Genomic DNA, 18,066 nt, shown 5'->3' with positions numbered 1-18,066 from the left:
GTTCCACCGATATGGGCTCTTATCACACTGCTGCATTTTTACACAAGAAAAATGCAGCAGATCTAGGATTGCCTTTTCAGAAAATCAGGAACGCATTCAGTTTTAAGGCATTCCCACATTTCCAATTGTAACTTAACTGTACTTGCGTTTGGAAAATCGCAAGCATTTTCAAAAACGAAATGGACAACAGCCGGTGTGAAAGGGCCCAACAGCAATAATGTTTTTTCCTAGCCCATTGAAAAGAAGGAAAAAGTGCTTGAAATGTATTAATGTGTTTGGCATGGGAATGAGTGTATGTAAAGTCACAAAAGTCACCTTTCTTCAGATCGTAAGAGTCTATTTAGTGAGTGTCACCTTGTCCCAAAAAAGCAGAAGACATAATAAAAATAAATACTTTTACTGCGATTTAACCACTTCTGGACCTTGACGATTGAAATCTATGCTCTGTTTTGATCCTGTTATACCTGCCAGGACGTAGATTTCAATCATCCCGCAGCTACCGCCGAGCGCGTCGCTCTCTCCCCGCCGAAGATCACTCGTCCTGCCATCTATATGATGGCAGAGCTGTGTGAGCTGGTCAGGAGCTGATTTCATTGGCCCTGTCATCACTGTAAGCCAATCTCATTGGCTTACATTGAAGGAAAGCATCAGGAGCCAATGAAAGTGGCTCCTGACCTGCTCACACAGCTTTGCCGTCATAGCGACAGCAGAGAGAGGTGCCCGCAGGGATGGAGGAGCGGCGAGTATGTGCGGCGATTCATAAGGAGGTGCCGTTCTTTGGTACCAGCAGTCTCTGGTCCTTAAGGGGGAAGAGACTGCTGGTACAGAAGTGGTAAAATTGTTTTGATATATATATATATTTTTCTTACTACTAATTGTATATGTGTTTTCAAGTTACACATAAAATAAAACACAATCACATATTTTATTTTCCTTGTGATATAAGTCTACTTATAAAATAAATAACTGTATTTTAATAATATGCTGTAAATATGATATAACCTTACACAGATTACAGCATGCAACACTATGAGGGTTCAGGCCTTCAGGGAACAACAGAATTAGTTAATAGGCAGGGACGGATCTAGGGGGGGGGGGCGAGCGGGTATCTTGCCCCAGGCGCAGTTTGTTGAATTCTTACAAAGGCGGCAAAATGAATGGCAGTTTAGGCACCAAAACCTGACCTTTAGGCGCCAAACCCTGACCTTGCGCCAGGCGCAACTTGGTCTAGCTCCGTCCCTGTTAATAGGCCATTCCATACTTTGTATTCATAACTTAATGACTTATACAATGTGCCTTGTGGAGGAGTTTGCACTGCTCAACAATGCCCATTTGGTGAAGTATTTGATACCAAAAAAAAAAGTACTGATATAACATTGTTAAGTGGTAAGATGCCCAAAACAGGCACCATTCCACAAATCAGCATGCTGCCAAAAACATTCCTAGTCTGAACAAGCCCTGAAACAATGAACACATTATATAAGTCCTCATTCCTTTTCCTTCTGCACATTTTGTAAATGCATCGTCAAAATGCATTGTAAAACATGTAAAATGTGCAAAAGCACATAATAAAAAGCGCATTAATGTGGCTCATAGCTAACCTTTTTCTTTCTTTTTTTCATTCTACACCACAGCCAGTGGAGATGTGTCTAACCAGGCTTGCCGTGTACTGTTTAGGCATATCCCTAAAATTTACGTGCAAGCCATCAGTAGCAAGCATATTTTGAGTTGTCTGTGAAATGCGTTTTTGGAGGCACCTGCGTAATCTGAATAATTCTCCATTATATTCAAAGGAGAGAAGGAAGAAAAAGTAAAACTGCATATCCTGTGGGTTGTATTCAATCAACTTTAATAATTAAGGTGCATCTCCACCTCAGTTCAAGATTTGCTACAGCAAAATAAGTGCAGTAAATAATAAACTTTCTAAATCCCATTACTACATTAGGCTGGGTTTACAGTTCAGGGTTCAGTGCTGTTGATGGAGACCATGCACACATGGTCATCATCCACTGAACAAAATACATGTTTTTTACATGTCCATTACATTGGATACGTCATAACAGCAATGTTGTGGCTTCTGTTCAGCGTCCGTAAAAATCAAACTTGTTGGGAAAATGCAGTCCATCACTACAACGGACACTAGACAAAATGGGCATGTTGTTACGTCTTAAAGGGATACTTAAGTAAAAAAAAAGAAAAATGATTTTTACTCATCTGGGGCATCCCTCAGCCCCCTGAAGCTGTATGGTGCCCTCGTAGTCTCGCTTCGATCCTCCTGTCCCCGCCGGCGGCTACTTCCGGGTTCGGCGACAGCCGCCGACAGGCTGGGAACGCGAGTGATTCTCCGCGTTCCCAGCCGCTATATCACCCTCTATGCTGCTATAGTGTATAACATATACGCTATAGCAGCATAGAGGGTGATATAGCGGCTGGGAACGCGGAGGATCACTCGCGTTCCCAGCCTGTCGGCGGCAATCGCCGAACCCGGAAGTAGCCGCCAGTGGGGACAGGAAGATTGGAGCAAGGCTGCAAGGGCACCATACAGCTTCAGGGGGCTGAGGGATGCCCCAGGTGAGTAAAAATCATTTTTTTTTTACTTAAGTATCCCTTTAACGGATCCAAGGCTGAACATAGAATGTGTCTACAAGCCCATCTGTTCTGTAAAAATTAGCATTTTAAGGTGAAGTGTGAACCAAACCATATACTGTTATAAGTGTGTATTGCGGTTTGAAATATCTAGTGTGCTTTACTGCAAACGTTATGCTTGAAGGCATCAAATAAAAGTAGTGTTTGCAGTGAAATATGGTATTCACATAGAAGAAGTATTACATGGTTTCTATATTTCCCTCACGGCAGCAAGATTTTGAACATCTTCAAGTGGGCAAAATAAAAACTTGAAGATACCAAAGTAGCAAAACAATAAAAAAGGAAAACTTTATTGATTGTTGATTACCATATATGGTTATCCTTGCTAAAACTGCTATTTAGCAAGCATTTTAGAGTTAAAATAAGAAAATACGTAGCAGTAGAGTGTTGTACCAAATCAGACAACATCTCATGATATCTTTATCTTTCACTTGCCGTCTCACTTCTATACAACATGCATTTAAAATTTTAATTGAAGTTGGGCTTTTAATGTTGATTTTGGCTAAGAAGACCCTTAAAAGGTTCCTATTTCATACCAAGTCAAGCCACTGATTTTTTTGTAAATAGTTTTTAACAATAATTCAAGTGATGTTTATTATGGTAAACTGCAAAAAAATCTTAACCTAAGTAGTTTTTTTTAAATGGGTGCAGGTTCACTGGTATAAAAATGAATTTTAGTAAATCATGCCAAGACATGGATGGGTCATTAAAAAGCACATTGAAAAAATAAACACTCAAATATGTCTACTTTATGAATTCTTACATGCTTGCTTACTATTATAATATACACTGAAAGTGAACATATAGGTGAAATTACATTTATGTACTAATATAATAATACAGAAAATAAGTTATAAATATATATTATATATTTTATTATGTTAAAAAAAGCGTGCTTCCACTGCTTCTATGTAACCCTCTGGTATTAAATCTTATTCTTAATATAGGATCATAGAACTTTGGCACAGAGCAACAATTTTCATTTGAAAACATTTTATGTACATTGTTATCCTTTTACTATATATATATATATATATAAAGATGCTTAGAATGTTAATGTAAGTGCACCAACAACATTAAAAAAAAATAGTATGTAGCAAAATGTTGTGGACACTTACTAAATGTAAGGGTTTTTTTTTAAGGGGATATTAAAATAAAATCAATAATTAGTAACTACACATATTCCAATTATAAACAGTAGAATATTGGAAAAAAAATGTCCCAAGCGCATAAAATAAGTAGAAAAAATAAATTTAGATTCCTAAATTAATACATAAATAAGGACACTAAAAAAATTAATCAAAGCTTCACATCTGTCTTCGGGATTTTATTAACTGAAATATATTTTATGTAAAAATGAAGTAAACTGTATTTTAAATTTCAGCCAAAACATCTTCTTTTGATTGTTTTCCTTTATAATTGAAAAAGTCACTAAATGTCATAGTTTGTGAGAACTGCTTTCTCTAATTATTTTAACCATTTACATCAATTCAAGTATACATCATCACACAACCCCTGGCAGATATTACATTGGCAACCTGTGAACATTAGAATAGCTTAGTAACATGCACTATATTTTCTTTACATAAGTATTGTACATTATTGCAGTAATTTTACATAAAAATAAAGGTTAACATTTTATGGTGCCTCAAAGCTTCAGAGAAAAAGAATGGCTAAATGATGCTTGGCTTGCCTTTAAGCATGTTATCTAAACGCTATGAGTAGTCTATGCATTTGCAGTGTCTGAAGTGTGCAACAAATCATGTATGTTATGTATGTTATCTTCCTTGGATACTTTTGATACTGCCAAATTATTAAAACAGCACAAGAAACAAATAATGCGATTTTTAGATCTTCTCCAGTCATTTAAAGTGAAGCAGAGATGAAGCACCCTCATGTATTTTACCATATATATCAGTGGGAACATTAGAGAAAACGCCTACCCTGCTCTCTGTTTCATTCTTCACTGCTCAGCCTGCTAGTTATCAGCCCTGATAAAATCCCTGACTGAGCATTCAGTCTGGCTTTGCTCAGGAATCATTATAGCTGAGTCTGTCTTTTCTGATGTCTTTTCAAGCCCAAGCCTGTCCCATTCTGGCTCTGCTATAATGACTCAGCTATAATGATTTCTGAGCAAAGCCAGACTGAATACTAAGTCAGGGATTTTATTAGGGCTGATAACTAGCAGGCTGAGCAGTGAAGAATGAAACAGAGAGCAGGGTGGGTGTTTTCTCTAATGTTCCCACTGATATATATGGTAAAATACATGAGGGTGCTTTGTCTCTGGTTCACAATAAACAGTAAATTATTATTTTTTAAATAGCCTGATTACAAGATTTTTCTATATAGAAAACAACTTCTGAAGATCGTTATCAATTCAATATCAGTAGGCTTATCCATAAATGATCAACTACCAACGAACAGACATTCAGTTAAATTTTGAAATGAAAATAATACATTTTTAAAACTAATTTAAGGGGAATCTGAAGTGAAAACAAACTTATTGAGATAACATGAGATAATGATTTGTATGTGTAGTACAACTAAGAAATAGAACATTAGTAACACAGATATGAGTCTCATGTTGTTTCCAGTACAGGAAGAGTTAAGACACTTTAGTTGTACCCAACTTGGGTCAGCTACAGTGCTGTTTTCTGAAGCACTTATGTCAACCTGTCTCTCATTGTTTACTGCAGGGAAGTTCAAAGAGTCATTAGCTCTGCTCTGTTTCATAGTTTAAAATACAAAGTGTAATTTGTAAACTGCAAATAGAGAATGATGCAATGTTATAAAAATAAGCTATATAACTGAAAATAAAGCATACTTTTTTTTACCTCAGTGTCACTTTAACTTGCTCATTTGAGTCCTTACATATTCTTTCAAAATGTGTTTATCAAATGCTGTAGATACTGGGTACTTAAGGCTTGATTCACAAAAGCGGTGCTAACAGTTAGCACCCTGGCGAAAAGCCCCTTATCACGCGCCCCTTATCACGCCTAAACTCAGTTTAGGCGTGATAAGTTTAGGCATGATAAGTTTAGGCGTGATAAGTTTAGGCAGCAACTGGGTTAGCACCGCAGTGCACAGCTGATCCAAAGTTTTGCTCTAGCAAAGTCTGGTGCACTTCGCATAGCGTTTAATGGCGCTGCTTTGCGTGCGGGACTTTGCGCGCAATCTAAACTTATCTAAACTTATCACGCCTAAACTTATCATGCCTAAACTTATCACGCCTAAACTTATCATGCCTAAACTTATCACGCCTAAACTGGCTTTTCACCAGCGTAGTGCAATGGCTATCATGCCTAAAGTCTCTAACTGGGTTAGCACCGCTTTGTGAATTGAGCCCTTTGAGTTAATCTTATAAATACTACTTTGATTAAAAGTGTAACATTTTAGTTTGCTTTTTTTTAATTTACTATTTTCTGTTATAACAGTAACCTGCAAAATGTGCAAATGTATTAAATATAAAATGACACCATTTCCTCTGAAGTGAATTAAATAAACCTTGTTTGCTAATAAATACTGCATTGTCACACTTTATTCAGGAACAGCTGAAAAATGCTCACCGTATGAACATATTGCATTTCATGACTATAAAAAAATATATAGTCGGCTATTTGAATTTGCTTCTGTTATTATTAATTACTCATTCATATTTTAAATAAGTTTTATACATACATTTATATAAATAAACCTGTTAAAATGGCTACTGAAAATAGTTAACAAATTTAGATGAGCTATAGATTATATAAACTACAATGTTACAAAACATACATGGAAGGTTCATTTATGAATAGGGTTAATAGTGTAATTTAAAATAATCTGCTGCACAGATATTGCAAACACTTAGTTCACATTTGTGGATTATTTCAGTCTAATTTTACAGTCAGACCAGTTACTGTTTGAACTGGAATTATATTAAAATTACTTATTTTTGTAAATATTTTTTAGTTTATTTTTGTAAATAATATTTTGCCATCCAAAATAGGATTTTAGATTCTGTATATTCATGTGATTTTTTTTCAACACAACAAAGATTAGGAGTTACACTACCCTTTTTAACAAAAAGGGGATAAAAGTATCTATAATAAAAAAAGTTCTTAAAAAGTAACCAAACAATGATGTATGTGTAAGCCATTGCACATGAATCTTTTCATGAAGTTCTTGTATCCATAGTGATAATACTAATTTCACTATGATTTGATATTACATTAATGATGCAAAATGTAAAAATTGTAAACTGGAAAATAATAGACAAAAAAAAACACAATTTTAAAAGTAATGCTTATCTAAACATGATATGGATATTTTCCAAAGGTATGGGTTTACTTCAACCTAAATCATTTTTTTGCACATCAAACATCTCTCAAGGTTCAGGAAAGATAATGTTTGACCTGAAAATGCTGGACTGATTTATAACATCAAATCCTTTGTGTTGTATGTAGCAACAACAACATTAGCTGAGGTATAGGCTTTCAAATGTACATCTTATATACAGAGCCAGGTTATACAAGAAAAACTTCAAAATGCTGACTAAGGAACATGTTAATTCACAGTCTGAAATTCAGTGTAATAGATGTTTTTAGGGGTATTATATGGTATGGAAATTATGTAATTGCAGATTAGAGTGATCAATTCATATCTGACAAAACAGGTGAAGTCAGTAACAAATCTCCTTGCTTGCACATAATTAGATCTCTTACTGTGAAATGTTTCAAATAAACAAGAGTCTATTCTGTTTCTGGAACAAATATGATATTTCTGGAATGTGTAGTTTGAAATTAAATTGACTGAATAAATATTACATGGAACAAGCTGCAATAGTAATAACATGGCCTGAAAAGATAGGATTGCACAATCAATGTATTTATACAAGAACATTACTTAACTTCTAAAGTTCTGATAACTAGCTCCAACACAGAATGGCAATTTCATTCTAATTTATGTAGGCCTTTGGAACTATTTCAGATGTGGACAATACTGGTCCACCCAAGGTCTGATTTAATCAAACAGCCAGGCCAACATGTATACAGCCATCCGTACAAGCTAGAAGGATCATGACTTCCTTCGGTGTTAAAGTCAATGGGAATCAGTAAAAAAAAATTAATAAATCTGCAAGATACTTACATAAGGAGAGGGAAGGCTCTGGGTCCTATAGAGCCTTCCCACTGCTCTCACGGTCCCTTCCGTTAAGCACTGGCTCTTCCGTTTGAATCCCCTGCCACAGGGTAATTCGGAGCTGAGTTCTCTCAAAGACAGGTGGCTCCATACTGTGCACATGAGAGTGCGTGGAAGAGGGCACTCGCGCATGCGCATTATGGAATGGCCCGTCTTCAGGAGCACTAAGGCTCCCAAAGACTTCTGAAGCCTTCTTCAGGGTCCAGAGAGAGCAGTATTTGAACAAATTGGTTGAATACTGCTACCGGGGAGCCAATGCTGGAAAGGGGACCAAGAGAGGAGCAGGAAGCCTCTATAGGACTCAGAGCCTTCCCACTCCTTAAGTAAGTATCTGGCTGATTTTTTTGTCTATTCCCATTGACTCTAAGCAATAAGTAGAATAATTATGAGTAAATATCAAAACAAGACCATCTCTATTCTAATTATACTGGATTTGAAGATCAAAAAACAAAATTTCATAAAGGAGTTTATCCTCTGAGTTAATGGCATCCATGCACCCAATTTGGCAGCTTACATAATTATAAAAACAAATATTTAACACGAAAATGGCTCACATTCCTAACATACATATTTGAAATGCTTTAAATGACTAATCATTATAAGATTTAAGATACAAATTTATCATATTGTTTCCTTATTACAGTTGCGTAAGACATAAAAGCATTTTTTGGGGGTAATGTTTTGCTAAAGGCTGTTATCTACAATAGGTTATAGCAACCAGAAAGCTGAAATAATTACTTGTTTTATTTCTTATAAAAATTCAAAGCTCAAGCTACAAAATAAAAAATAATTTGATGCCCTCTATCATCTGGAAGACAGTCTTAAAGTTTATTTCGTTATAATATACTTTTCGGTAACATCAATAACTCCTTCTCTACTGGCAAAAGAGAGGAAAGATAAAAATAGAAAACGTTACAATTCTGAGCCCTTAAGACAGGATAATGGGCTGTTGGAGAAAGAAAGAGCAGCGCATTTTGATAGCTACAAAGTGCCAATATGAATCATATCCCTGACATCTTGAATGACCGGAGGATTTGAAAATGTGAGACTTTCCCCCTTTTGTTTTTCCACTAGGGCAAAACTGAGACTGGATTGGAGGCAAACACGTCAATCTGTACAAAAATATGAAAGCATGAAATGTAATAGCAGTTTAACACTTATTTTTATAGTCCTCTAGGCCACTGGTTGTATTCAGAAATGTATGGCGGAGGATTTACAACAAATACAAAAAAAAATCCTCATACTGCCATCATCACAAAAATGAATGGCCAAGGCAAGAGTGTAGTTTTGTACATTAATCTTTTAAACTATGATTATCCAGAATTGTACAAATATTGAGTCTGGCATTGTATGAATGGAAATGTGTTAGATATACTGTACATGACATGATTCAGTAGTTTTTAGTTGTAAAAGACTGCAGGTTACTTATGGCCAGTGATGTGTTCGAAATTCTCAAATATGCAAATACGAGGTCAACAGCAACTGGAATTTACATTAACAAAGCTGGAACTTGGAAGGGGTGGTATTGCCAGATCCAGGAACAGCAAAAAAGTTAAACATCAACTTTTTAATGAATGATCTGTCAGTTAAATCATCGGCAGTTCCCTAATCTGATTATGACCCCCACTACCACCACCACAACTAGTACTCATTCTAGCATTGTAATGTCCAGCTCCTATAAAACTAACGTTTTCATACTGCTCAGATTATTTGGATCATCACTGTTAACGGCACACATAAGACTTTGGCAACCGATCAAGTTAGGATGGTTATGTTATATATGTTTTCTTTGCACAGTTTGCCATGATAAAACTTCATAGCTCCCTTGAAGTGGATGTAAAATCTAAGATTAGGTTTAATGTGGTTAGGTTAGGAAGGAAGTGCAAGGAGGAAGAGGTGGGTTTACAGGCTATAATGATTCGTATATAAGCTTATATTAATGCCTAAAACGGACTTAAACTCTTGCAGAGCAGACAATGAAAGCTTTAGTTGCTAAGATGTTCACTCTGTGTGTGTTTAGAGAGATCAGCATGTGTAAGTACCTTATATCAGCAAGTGTTAATCAAGGCTGTCAGCTCTGCCTAGGTTCTGTGCTAATATGTAAACACTGAAGGTTAACCCTTTCTATGCTCCCCAGAATTACAATGCAGGGTTTTGGAAAGGTTTCTATAAGTTGTTATGAAGAAATGTTTTTTTCCTTAAAAGGTTATTGTTGTTGCTTATCTTTTAGAGCAGAGAGGAAGTTCTGAGTTTAGGTCCGCTTTAAGCAGAACGTCAACCACAACACTCACAAATGGCATTAGCAGAGCTTCCAATAAAAATTGAAGATGCCTCTGCTCAAGTCAGTGGAGGCAGCCATAGCTAAAATATAGCACTTCTAATTCTGATGTGATAGCAAAGTTATAGGTCCTTACCAGTCATTGTTAGCCTGTATAACAACCTGTCTACCACCTGCACACTCCTACTAATCCTTGCACATCTAGTTTTACTAACACAGAAACCCCAAAACTTGGAATAAAACTTCATTGAGGTTGTATGAAAAAAAACAAAAACTTGAAAATCAGTTGACTCTCGCATTACATACCAAGGCATGCACAAGTCACTTAGGTGCAAATTCTGTGGGAGGGCCATGTGCCACACTTGAAAACAGTCTTTGGCATTCAGAGAAAAATTATATATACTCTTTTGGCTGTCCACCACCCATCTTTTCCTTATAGATTATCTGACCTCTTTATGTATAAACGTTACTACTTGATCATCCAAAATCTTTAAAGGTGGCCACACACAATACAATAAAATGATCCGATTTTACGGCAATTCGATAAATATGATCAGATCTCCTGAAAAAAATCGAAAGCTTTCTTTTTTCATTCAACTGAAAAATCCGATCGGATGTTCCAGAATGCTGGAAATTTTTCTTCAATTTTTCTAAAGATTGTATGGAGTTTGTTAGATTGTCAATTTATTAATATACACACCCTAACAATTTTCTCAAGTTTCCAATCATTTTTATCATAATTAGGGAAAAATTGAACATAGGTGTGTAGTACATTGGTCATATTTTTGAAATGTTAAAACCAGGCAGAAAAATTGATTGCAATTCTTAAATTGAACAGATACTTAAAAAAATGTATGGTGTGTGTCCACCTTAAGCCGTCAGGATAAGTAATAAACCCAAGGCCGTAGAACCATACTAAGTATGCTTTACCTCCTGAAACAAAACAGTAAAACAATTTTTTTCTTCAGGAAATTGAGTTTCTGTTAAAGTGACATTTTTACACAACAAACTCCAGAGTAATTCAGCTCAGCTGTATGTCTCCTGTGAGTCATGCATCCATTCACAACCAATAAATAAAAAGTAAATATAAAATAAGGCTATAAATATTAGATATATTCATTGATTTTCTCAAGTATCTTATTATTCTGTAAAATCCCTCATAGCTAATATGAGACTATTACACTAGATGTACCGCCTGACCACAATTAATCTGTCCACAGTCTTAAAAAAAAACATTAAAATAAATAAAAAATTATAATAGGCAAAAATAACTTAAACATTGCCGTGTCTGAGGTTAAAGTAATCGGAATCTCAGTCACAACAGCACAGTGGTCTTTCGGCTTTGGCTAAAGAGCAGGATAGAGTGCAGTGCCTACTACAAGCATAGAACTGACTATTGGAAACTGAGTATAGATGTATCAAGAATTAGTAACACCCTCCTTGTTTTATCAAGCAGTTTAACATTTTTCATAGTGTTTTTGTTTTGTTTTTTTTCTAGTCAAAATGTGCTTCGTACTGTTGACTAATGACCAGGAAAACTCTAAACGTTAAAGTGTATTAATTAATGCATGTAGTGAAAGACAACATTCATGACAATGCATGTGAGAAAATCAGAAGGAGTCTATCTTCAGACCACAGCCAAGAGATGTCCTTCAAAACTGCATTTTTCATGAACATTGGTCTAGTGTCCGAAACAAGTTTCTCCACTGTGTGTATTTGATAGGTACTACTTATTCTCATATGGCCCAAACAACCAAATTCATAGTGTAGGTCTGATTAAGAAAAGGCTAAATATGCAACCTCACTTCTTTAGCAAGAGGAAATAACTAAATACCGATACAAAACATCTCTTGATCAAATGTCACAAGAGCTAATACTTTGTCTCAGTATTCGGCAAAGACCACCTGTGCATTTCCCTCTAAACTGAACCATCTCCTTTACATCTAAGATGTTCAGGATCTTTGATTGTGAAGAGACTTCAAGAACACCATTGCTTGCTAAAATGACAAACGGAGTGAGGTTTAATGCAGTTCTCTTATATAATTTATCAAAAGACCTCCAACCCTCGTATGCAGTTTGACATCATGTAAAAAAGAACTGATTGCCCGCCTCGTTAACAATTTTAGAAGCTGATCTACTTTTCTTGATGCTTGACAATTCATTAAAATAAAATAGAACTTGGGTAGGCATCTAAATTTTTCTTCTAAAATTTGGTAAAAACATTATTTTCTGATAGTCCGCATAACGCATATCCACAGTATTAGGGAAGACTCTGCTTATGCCTCTGTGACGCCTCTCCTTCTCCTCTCATATCTATAATTTTTTGAGATTTTCATAAAACCAACATGTTTTGCTTACTGCCTATAAGACTACATTCTGTTTTGACAGCAAATATGAAGGAAACAGACAAAGTGGGGCACAGTGAGAATGAAACACTGCAGTGCTAGTGTGATTCCATTATTCATTGGTGCCTCCAGCTACTGAGTGTACATCATGGCTCAAGATAAAGCCTTCATTGCCCCCACATAGTAAAATAAGCAGCTGGTGAATCATTTCATGAAAATTCTGTGCATTTTTTGTTACATATATATGTATATAATCTATATAGTTTTCAAGATTTTTTTGTGTTTGTTTTGCTTTTTCATTTGGACTCAGAGTACATTCAAATTCTCCTTTCTTCCGTACTTGTACCAAACCTGTTTGTAGGGATGAATGCCAAGATTTAGAAACTATGAAACCAAGTAACTTGGAATCACCTCTCCAAGAAGAATTTCAGAGCTCGGTCAATGTTCATTCGATGGCCGACTCTAGTAACTCCCAGGTCAATGTAATCCTCCTTGGTCAGGGATGGTAAGTGGCTGCCATCAATTTCATTGTCTAGGAAATGTTCTCGGTGTTCACCAAGGTTTAAATAATCCAACCAGTCAGCCACATCATACTTTGTCCAAAAATGAATGGGCTTAGAGGCGAATGGTTTCTCTGTTGGGGGTAAAATGAAATGTGTTGGGGATAAAGACCTACTGCCCGTTTGGAAGCCAGGGAAGTTATCTCCACCAGCTGTGGGTGAGCCCCTCAGGTCAAAGACCCCCGTGTAAACAGGGGCAGAAGGCAAGATGGGTAAAGAAGAAGGACGTGGTGTTGGGCTTATTTTGTGCTCCGTTGGCAAGGCTGAGGGGCTTGGTGCTCTTCTCAGGGTGGGCCGGATGTCAAAATCCACACTCTTGGGAAGTTTTGGAGTAGGCTGAGGAGATTTAGGCCAGTTGTGATATAAATTGCTCACAGGTTTAGAAGAAATTAAAGAAGCAGCAGAGTCATCCATTATCCTGTAACATAACACAAATAGGAATATTATTAATACAAATAATAACAGTGATCCCCCCCAAAAAAAAGTGACTGTAAGACAAGTTACACATCAAAATATACCATTTACAGAATTGGCAAGGCTATGGATGGTTAATGAGATACTACTTATTCCAAGTTGATGCACATTTTATTTTAAATATATGCAAATTATAAAAATGCAAATGTATGCAGATTTGGCAAAGTAAATGCGGCAAAAGCCGTCTGTTTTACAGCTGCATACAATTCCTACAATTTGTTTGATTTCATAAATAATTGCATCTCCAGCTCTAGTCCAGAACAACAAAACTTGAATGAATCAAAACCTGTGTCCAGTGTCATGACAAAAAGTTAACTCATCAAGCAATAACAAGAAAGAGCTTCATCATACAAAAATCTCTTAGGACAAGGTCAAACATATCAAACATATTTACGTGTGTGTGTGTGTGTGTGTGTGTGTACGTGTGTGTGTGTGTGTGTGTGTGTACTTGTGTGTGTGTACGTGTGTGTGTGTACGTGTGTGTGTTTGTGTGTGTGTACGTGTGTGTGTGTGTGTGTGTGTGTACGTGTGTGTGTACGTGTGTGTGTACGTGTGTGAGTGTACGTGTGTGTGTGTGTACGTGTGTGTGTGTACGTGTGTGTGTGTGTGTGTACGTGTGTGTGTACGTGTGTGTGTGTGTGTACGTGTGTGTGTGTGTACGTGTGTGTGTGTGTGTACGTGTGTGTGCGTGTGTGTGCGTGTACGTGTGTGTGCGTGTACGTGTGTGTGTATATGTATGTGTGTGTGTGTTTGTGTGTGTACGTGTGTGTGTATGTGTACATGTGTGTGTGTTTGTACGTGTGTGTACGTGTGTGTACGTGTGTGTACGTGTGTGTGTGTGTGTGTGTGTGTGTGTGTGTGTTTGGGCAAGAGGGTATTGTGCTCATCCGAATCCTTAAAACGATATGGAATCCTATTGAGGGGCTATTTTTTATTTTTGAGAAACGAATCGCAAGCAGTATTTCTTTCTAAATATTAAAAGAGTACCTAAGGTAAAAATGACTGCTCTGTCTTCATGAGGACAGATCGGGAAGGGGGTCACAAGGTTAAATACTTACCTGTCCTGATGTCTTTGAGTCACAGGGAATGCTCTGCCCCCCTTCCCGGCAGTGCTGTCACAGCCTTATTTTCAAAGATTGCAGAAGCTCTTTGGAAACATCTGCCTGTGTTGTGGCAATTAGGTAGCGGCTGCCAAGCTGGGGGCAAGCCGCAGCAATGCAAATGGAGATGGGCAGAGCCTTGTTGGAGATTTTGAAAAAAAAAAGTCACCAGGGTACATTTTCTGAGGTTAAAGGGGGGTTGGGGGGCGACCACTTGTCTGGAAGGATGACGCCAGAACAGTATTTAACCCTAACAACCCCCACCCCATCAGCTCTGTAATATTGCTTACAACAATGTTAACCACTCGAGGACCAAGGTGTTAAACCCCCCTAGTGACCATGCCATTTTTTACTTATTAAGCCACTGCAGCTTTAAGGCCCAGCTGCAGGGCCGCACAACTCAGCACACAAGTGATTCCCCCCCACCACTTTTCTCCCCACCAACAGAGCTCTCTGTTGGTGGGGTCTGATTGCTCCCCCAATGTTTGTTTTTTTCACAAATATTTATTACATTATTTGTTAAATAAATTTAACTATTTTTTTATTTATTTTTACACCCTCCCTCCCCCAGCCAGCCAATCAGCGTGATCGGCTGTCATAGGCTCGGCGTATGACAGCGGATCACTTTTGTGAGTGCCAGGGGGACAACCGTGTCACACGGCTGTCCCCAGTACAGTACTGCTGTAAATCGCAGTGCTGTACGATGTTTATAAACAGCGGTTTCGTCATCTGTCTCCGAGTGGCAATCGACGCTGGGAGACTGAAGGCGGAGCTCTGCCTTCCAAGTAGAAATATGCGATCTCCTGCTAGCCCCATAGAAGGCCGTTCATGCCAATCGGCAAGGAGCAGTCCTGGGGCTGCCGCCCTGTTCACGCCAATTGGCGTGGAGCGGTCAGCAAGAAGTTAAGTACCATTTAGGCGCTACATAAAATCTGTAAATATTTGATGGGTTGCTGTTACTTTACCTATATTTAGAGGGAAGCCAGACAGTACTATAATTTATTAAAAGCATACTCCATTCCAAAAACACACATTCAATTAAAAATGTAAAGTTTATTAGTATAGTTAGATAAAATGCTATAAAATACAAACCTTTTTCATACCTATGACAAAATACACCTAAAACACAAGTAAAACCTCATGTGAAAAAAAAAGGAACATCTGTTTTTCTGTCTGCGTTTGTGTTTTACAGTGAGTCCAAGTCCTAAAACACGGCCCAGTATAGCACTCGTTGGCCACTTTCACACTTGAATATGTTGTTGCGGTGCGATTCCTCTGCAATCACACCGTAACTGTCCCGAAAGGATGCACAGCACATTACTGCTACAGTGGGACCATATAGTGTTGCATATTCACTGCAGCTCTTGTGTCTCCATGACAGGACCCGCTGCACTGCACCACAATCACTGTGACAGCCCCATAGGGCTATCACTGCTTCTGCAATGGGATGCAACACACTAAGTGTATTTGTATATGGAACAGAGGCGCCAGCAGGATAAAAATTAATAACATTTTTAAAAAATTGCTTGGAGGAAGTGGTGGGCCCACCACTTCCTCCAAGCAATTTTTAAAAAAAATGTATACATTTTTAGCCTGCTGGCGCCTCTGTTCATATACAAATACACTGTCCACTCCTGGTGGAGGGGAGTGCTACCCCCTTTTTCTTTACTACAGAGAGCAACTTCTTAATCCTGAGTGTGGACAGGTCTAATCTCCTCACCTGCCTATACAGTGTTAACCCATGTTTGTGAGTATAAATTTTCTCACTATACGACTTACCCATTGTCTTAACATACTACACTGTATTGAGCTCTCGGTTCTCCTCCTTATATAACACAATAAGTGTGAATGCTTATAGCATCAATACAGTGGAAGAAGGAAAAAAAGGTTCCGGCGGCTAGTGGACGAAAACAGCGCTGCCATGGACTCTAATGCATTCATCGTTAATACGGCGCCCAAAGCAGAAACAAGAGCGCCCCATAAATATTGTTAATCAACATTAGAACATTAAAGTTTTTTTAAATAGGTTATTGTTTTAGACGCTTGCAATGTTATATTTTTTGTCATATTATTTTTGTAGTTTGTATGTACAGATTTTATGTTATCAAATATATTATCATTTCTATGTGTGCAAGGGTGTTTGTGCATGGGGGAGGGGGGTTAGGGTAAAGCGCCACCTGGGGGCAGTTAGGGTTAGGCAACACCAGGGAAGGGAGAGTGATTAGGGTTAGGCACCACCAGGAGGGTAGTTAGGGATAGGCACCACTGGGAGGGATTATTAGGGTTAGGCACCACCAGTTGGGTGGTTAGGGTTAGGCACCATTGGGGGGGTTGGTTAGGGTTAGGCACCACCGGGGGAGTGGTTAGTTTTAGGCACCACCAGGGGAGGGTTCTGTGTGAGAGTAGGGTTAGGTTAAGCTGTATTGTTGAATTATGTAATGATTTTTAATGTTAATACCTTTGCATTTTCATCTCCTGTCTGTTTTAAAATGGTATTTATTGTTAACCAATTTTGTTACTGTTTATTGTTATTGATATTTTGTTATCCACTGGCGCCAATTTGTTAACCAGCCGGGCCCTTTTTTCCTGGCGCCCTTTTTTTCATGCAACCCACTAGAGTTATTATCACACAACCTCATCTTTCAATTGGGATGGAGTACCCATATAAGCTCATTCTTGCTTACTAGCCACATAGACAGAGCCAACCGGAAGGGATGATAATGACAGTAAAGGTACTGCTAATTGAAAAAGGTTACAGCAGATCCTTGCACTGGTAAGTGGCTTTATTTATTGTTACCATGAACAGATCTCATTCCTGCTGCTTCACTAAAAGCGGTAAAGGTGACCTTCCCATTTTGTGATAGAGCTTGTAGTCTGAGAGGGTAAGAATAGTGTTGGGCGAACATCTAGATGTTCGGGTTCGGGCCGAACAGGCCGAACATGGCCGCGATGTTCGGGTGTTCGACCCGAACTCCGAACATAATGGAAGTCAATGGGGACCCGAACTTTTGTGGTTTGTAAAGCCTCCTTGCATGCTACATACCCCAAATTTACAGGGTATGTGCACCTTGGGAGTGGGTACAAGAGGAAAAAAAAATTAGCAAAAAGAGCTTATAGTTTTTGAGAAAATCGATTTTAAAGTTTCAAAGGGAAAACTGTCTTTTAAATGCGGGAAATGTCTGTTTTCTTTGCACAGGTAACATGTTTTTTGTCGGCATGCAGTCATAAATGTAATACATATAAGAGGTTCCAGGAAAAGGGACCGGTAACGCTAACCCAGCAGCAGCACACGTGATGGAACAGGAGGAGGGTGGCGCAGGAGGAGAAGAAGGCCACGCTTTGTGAGACACAACAACCCCGGCCTTGCATGAGGGCAAGAAGCGTGCGGATAGCAGGCTTTGTACCGCCATGCAGTCATAAATGTAATAAAGATAAGTGGTTCAATAAACAGGGACCACGCGGCAACGCTAACCCAGCAGCAGCAG

At 38.0% G+C, this 18,066-nt stretch overlaps 1 protein-coding gene across 5 annotated transcripts in view; it reads right to left on the bottom strand.

The window, feature by feature from the left end:
- Window positions 1–10,894: 10,894 nt before the first annotated feature.
- Window positions 10,895–18,066, bottom strand: part of SHANK1 (SH3 and multiple ankyrin repeat domains 1) — a 656,518-nt gene continuing 649,346 nt past the window's right edge. For all 5 annotated transcript variants that reach the window (XM_068241408.1, XM_068241411.1, XM_068241409.1 and 2 more), the window contains one exon: window positions 10,895–13,425. In XM_068241408.1, the coding sequence (XP_068097509.1) occupies window positions 12,855–13,425 (571 nt within the window). In that variant the 3' untranslated portion in view covers window positions 10,895–12,854. The remainder of the gene's footprint in view (window positions 13,426–18,066) is intronic.

Source organism: Hyperolius riggenbachi, chromosome 6 (genome assembly GCF_040937935.1).
Source record: "Hyperolius riggenbachi isolate aHypRig1 chromosome 6, aHypRig1.pri, whole genome shotgun sequence".
Lineage (NCBI taxonomy): Eukaryota > Metazoa > Chordata > Amphibia > Anura > Hyperoliidae > Hyperolius > Hyperolius riggenbachi.
Note: the sequence above shows the minus strand (reverse complement) of the source record. Positions and strands in the feature narration are given on the sequence as shown.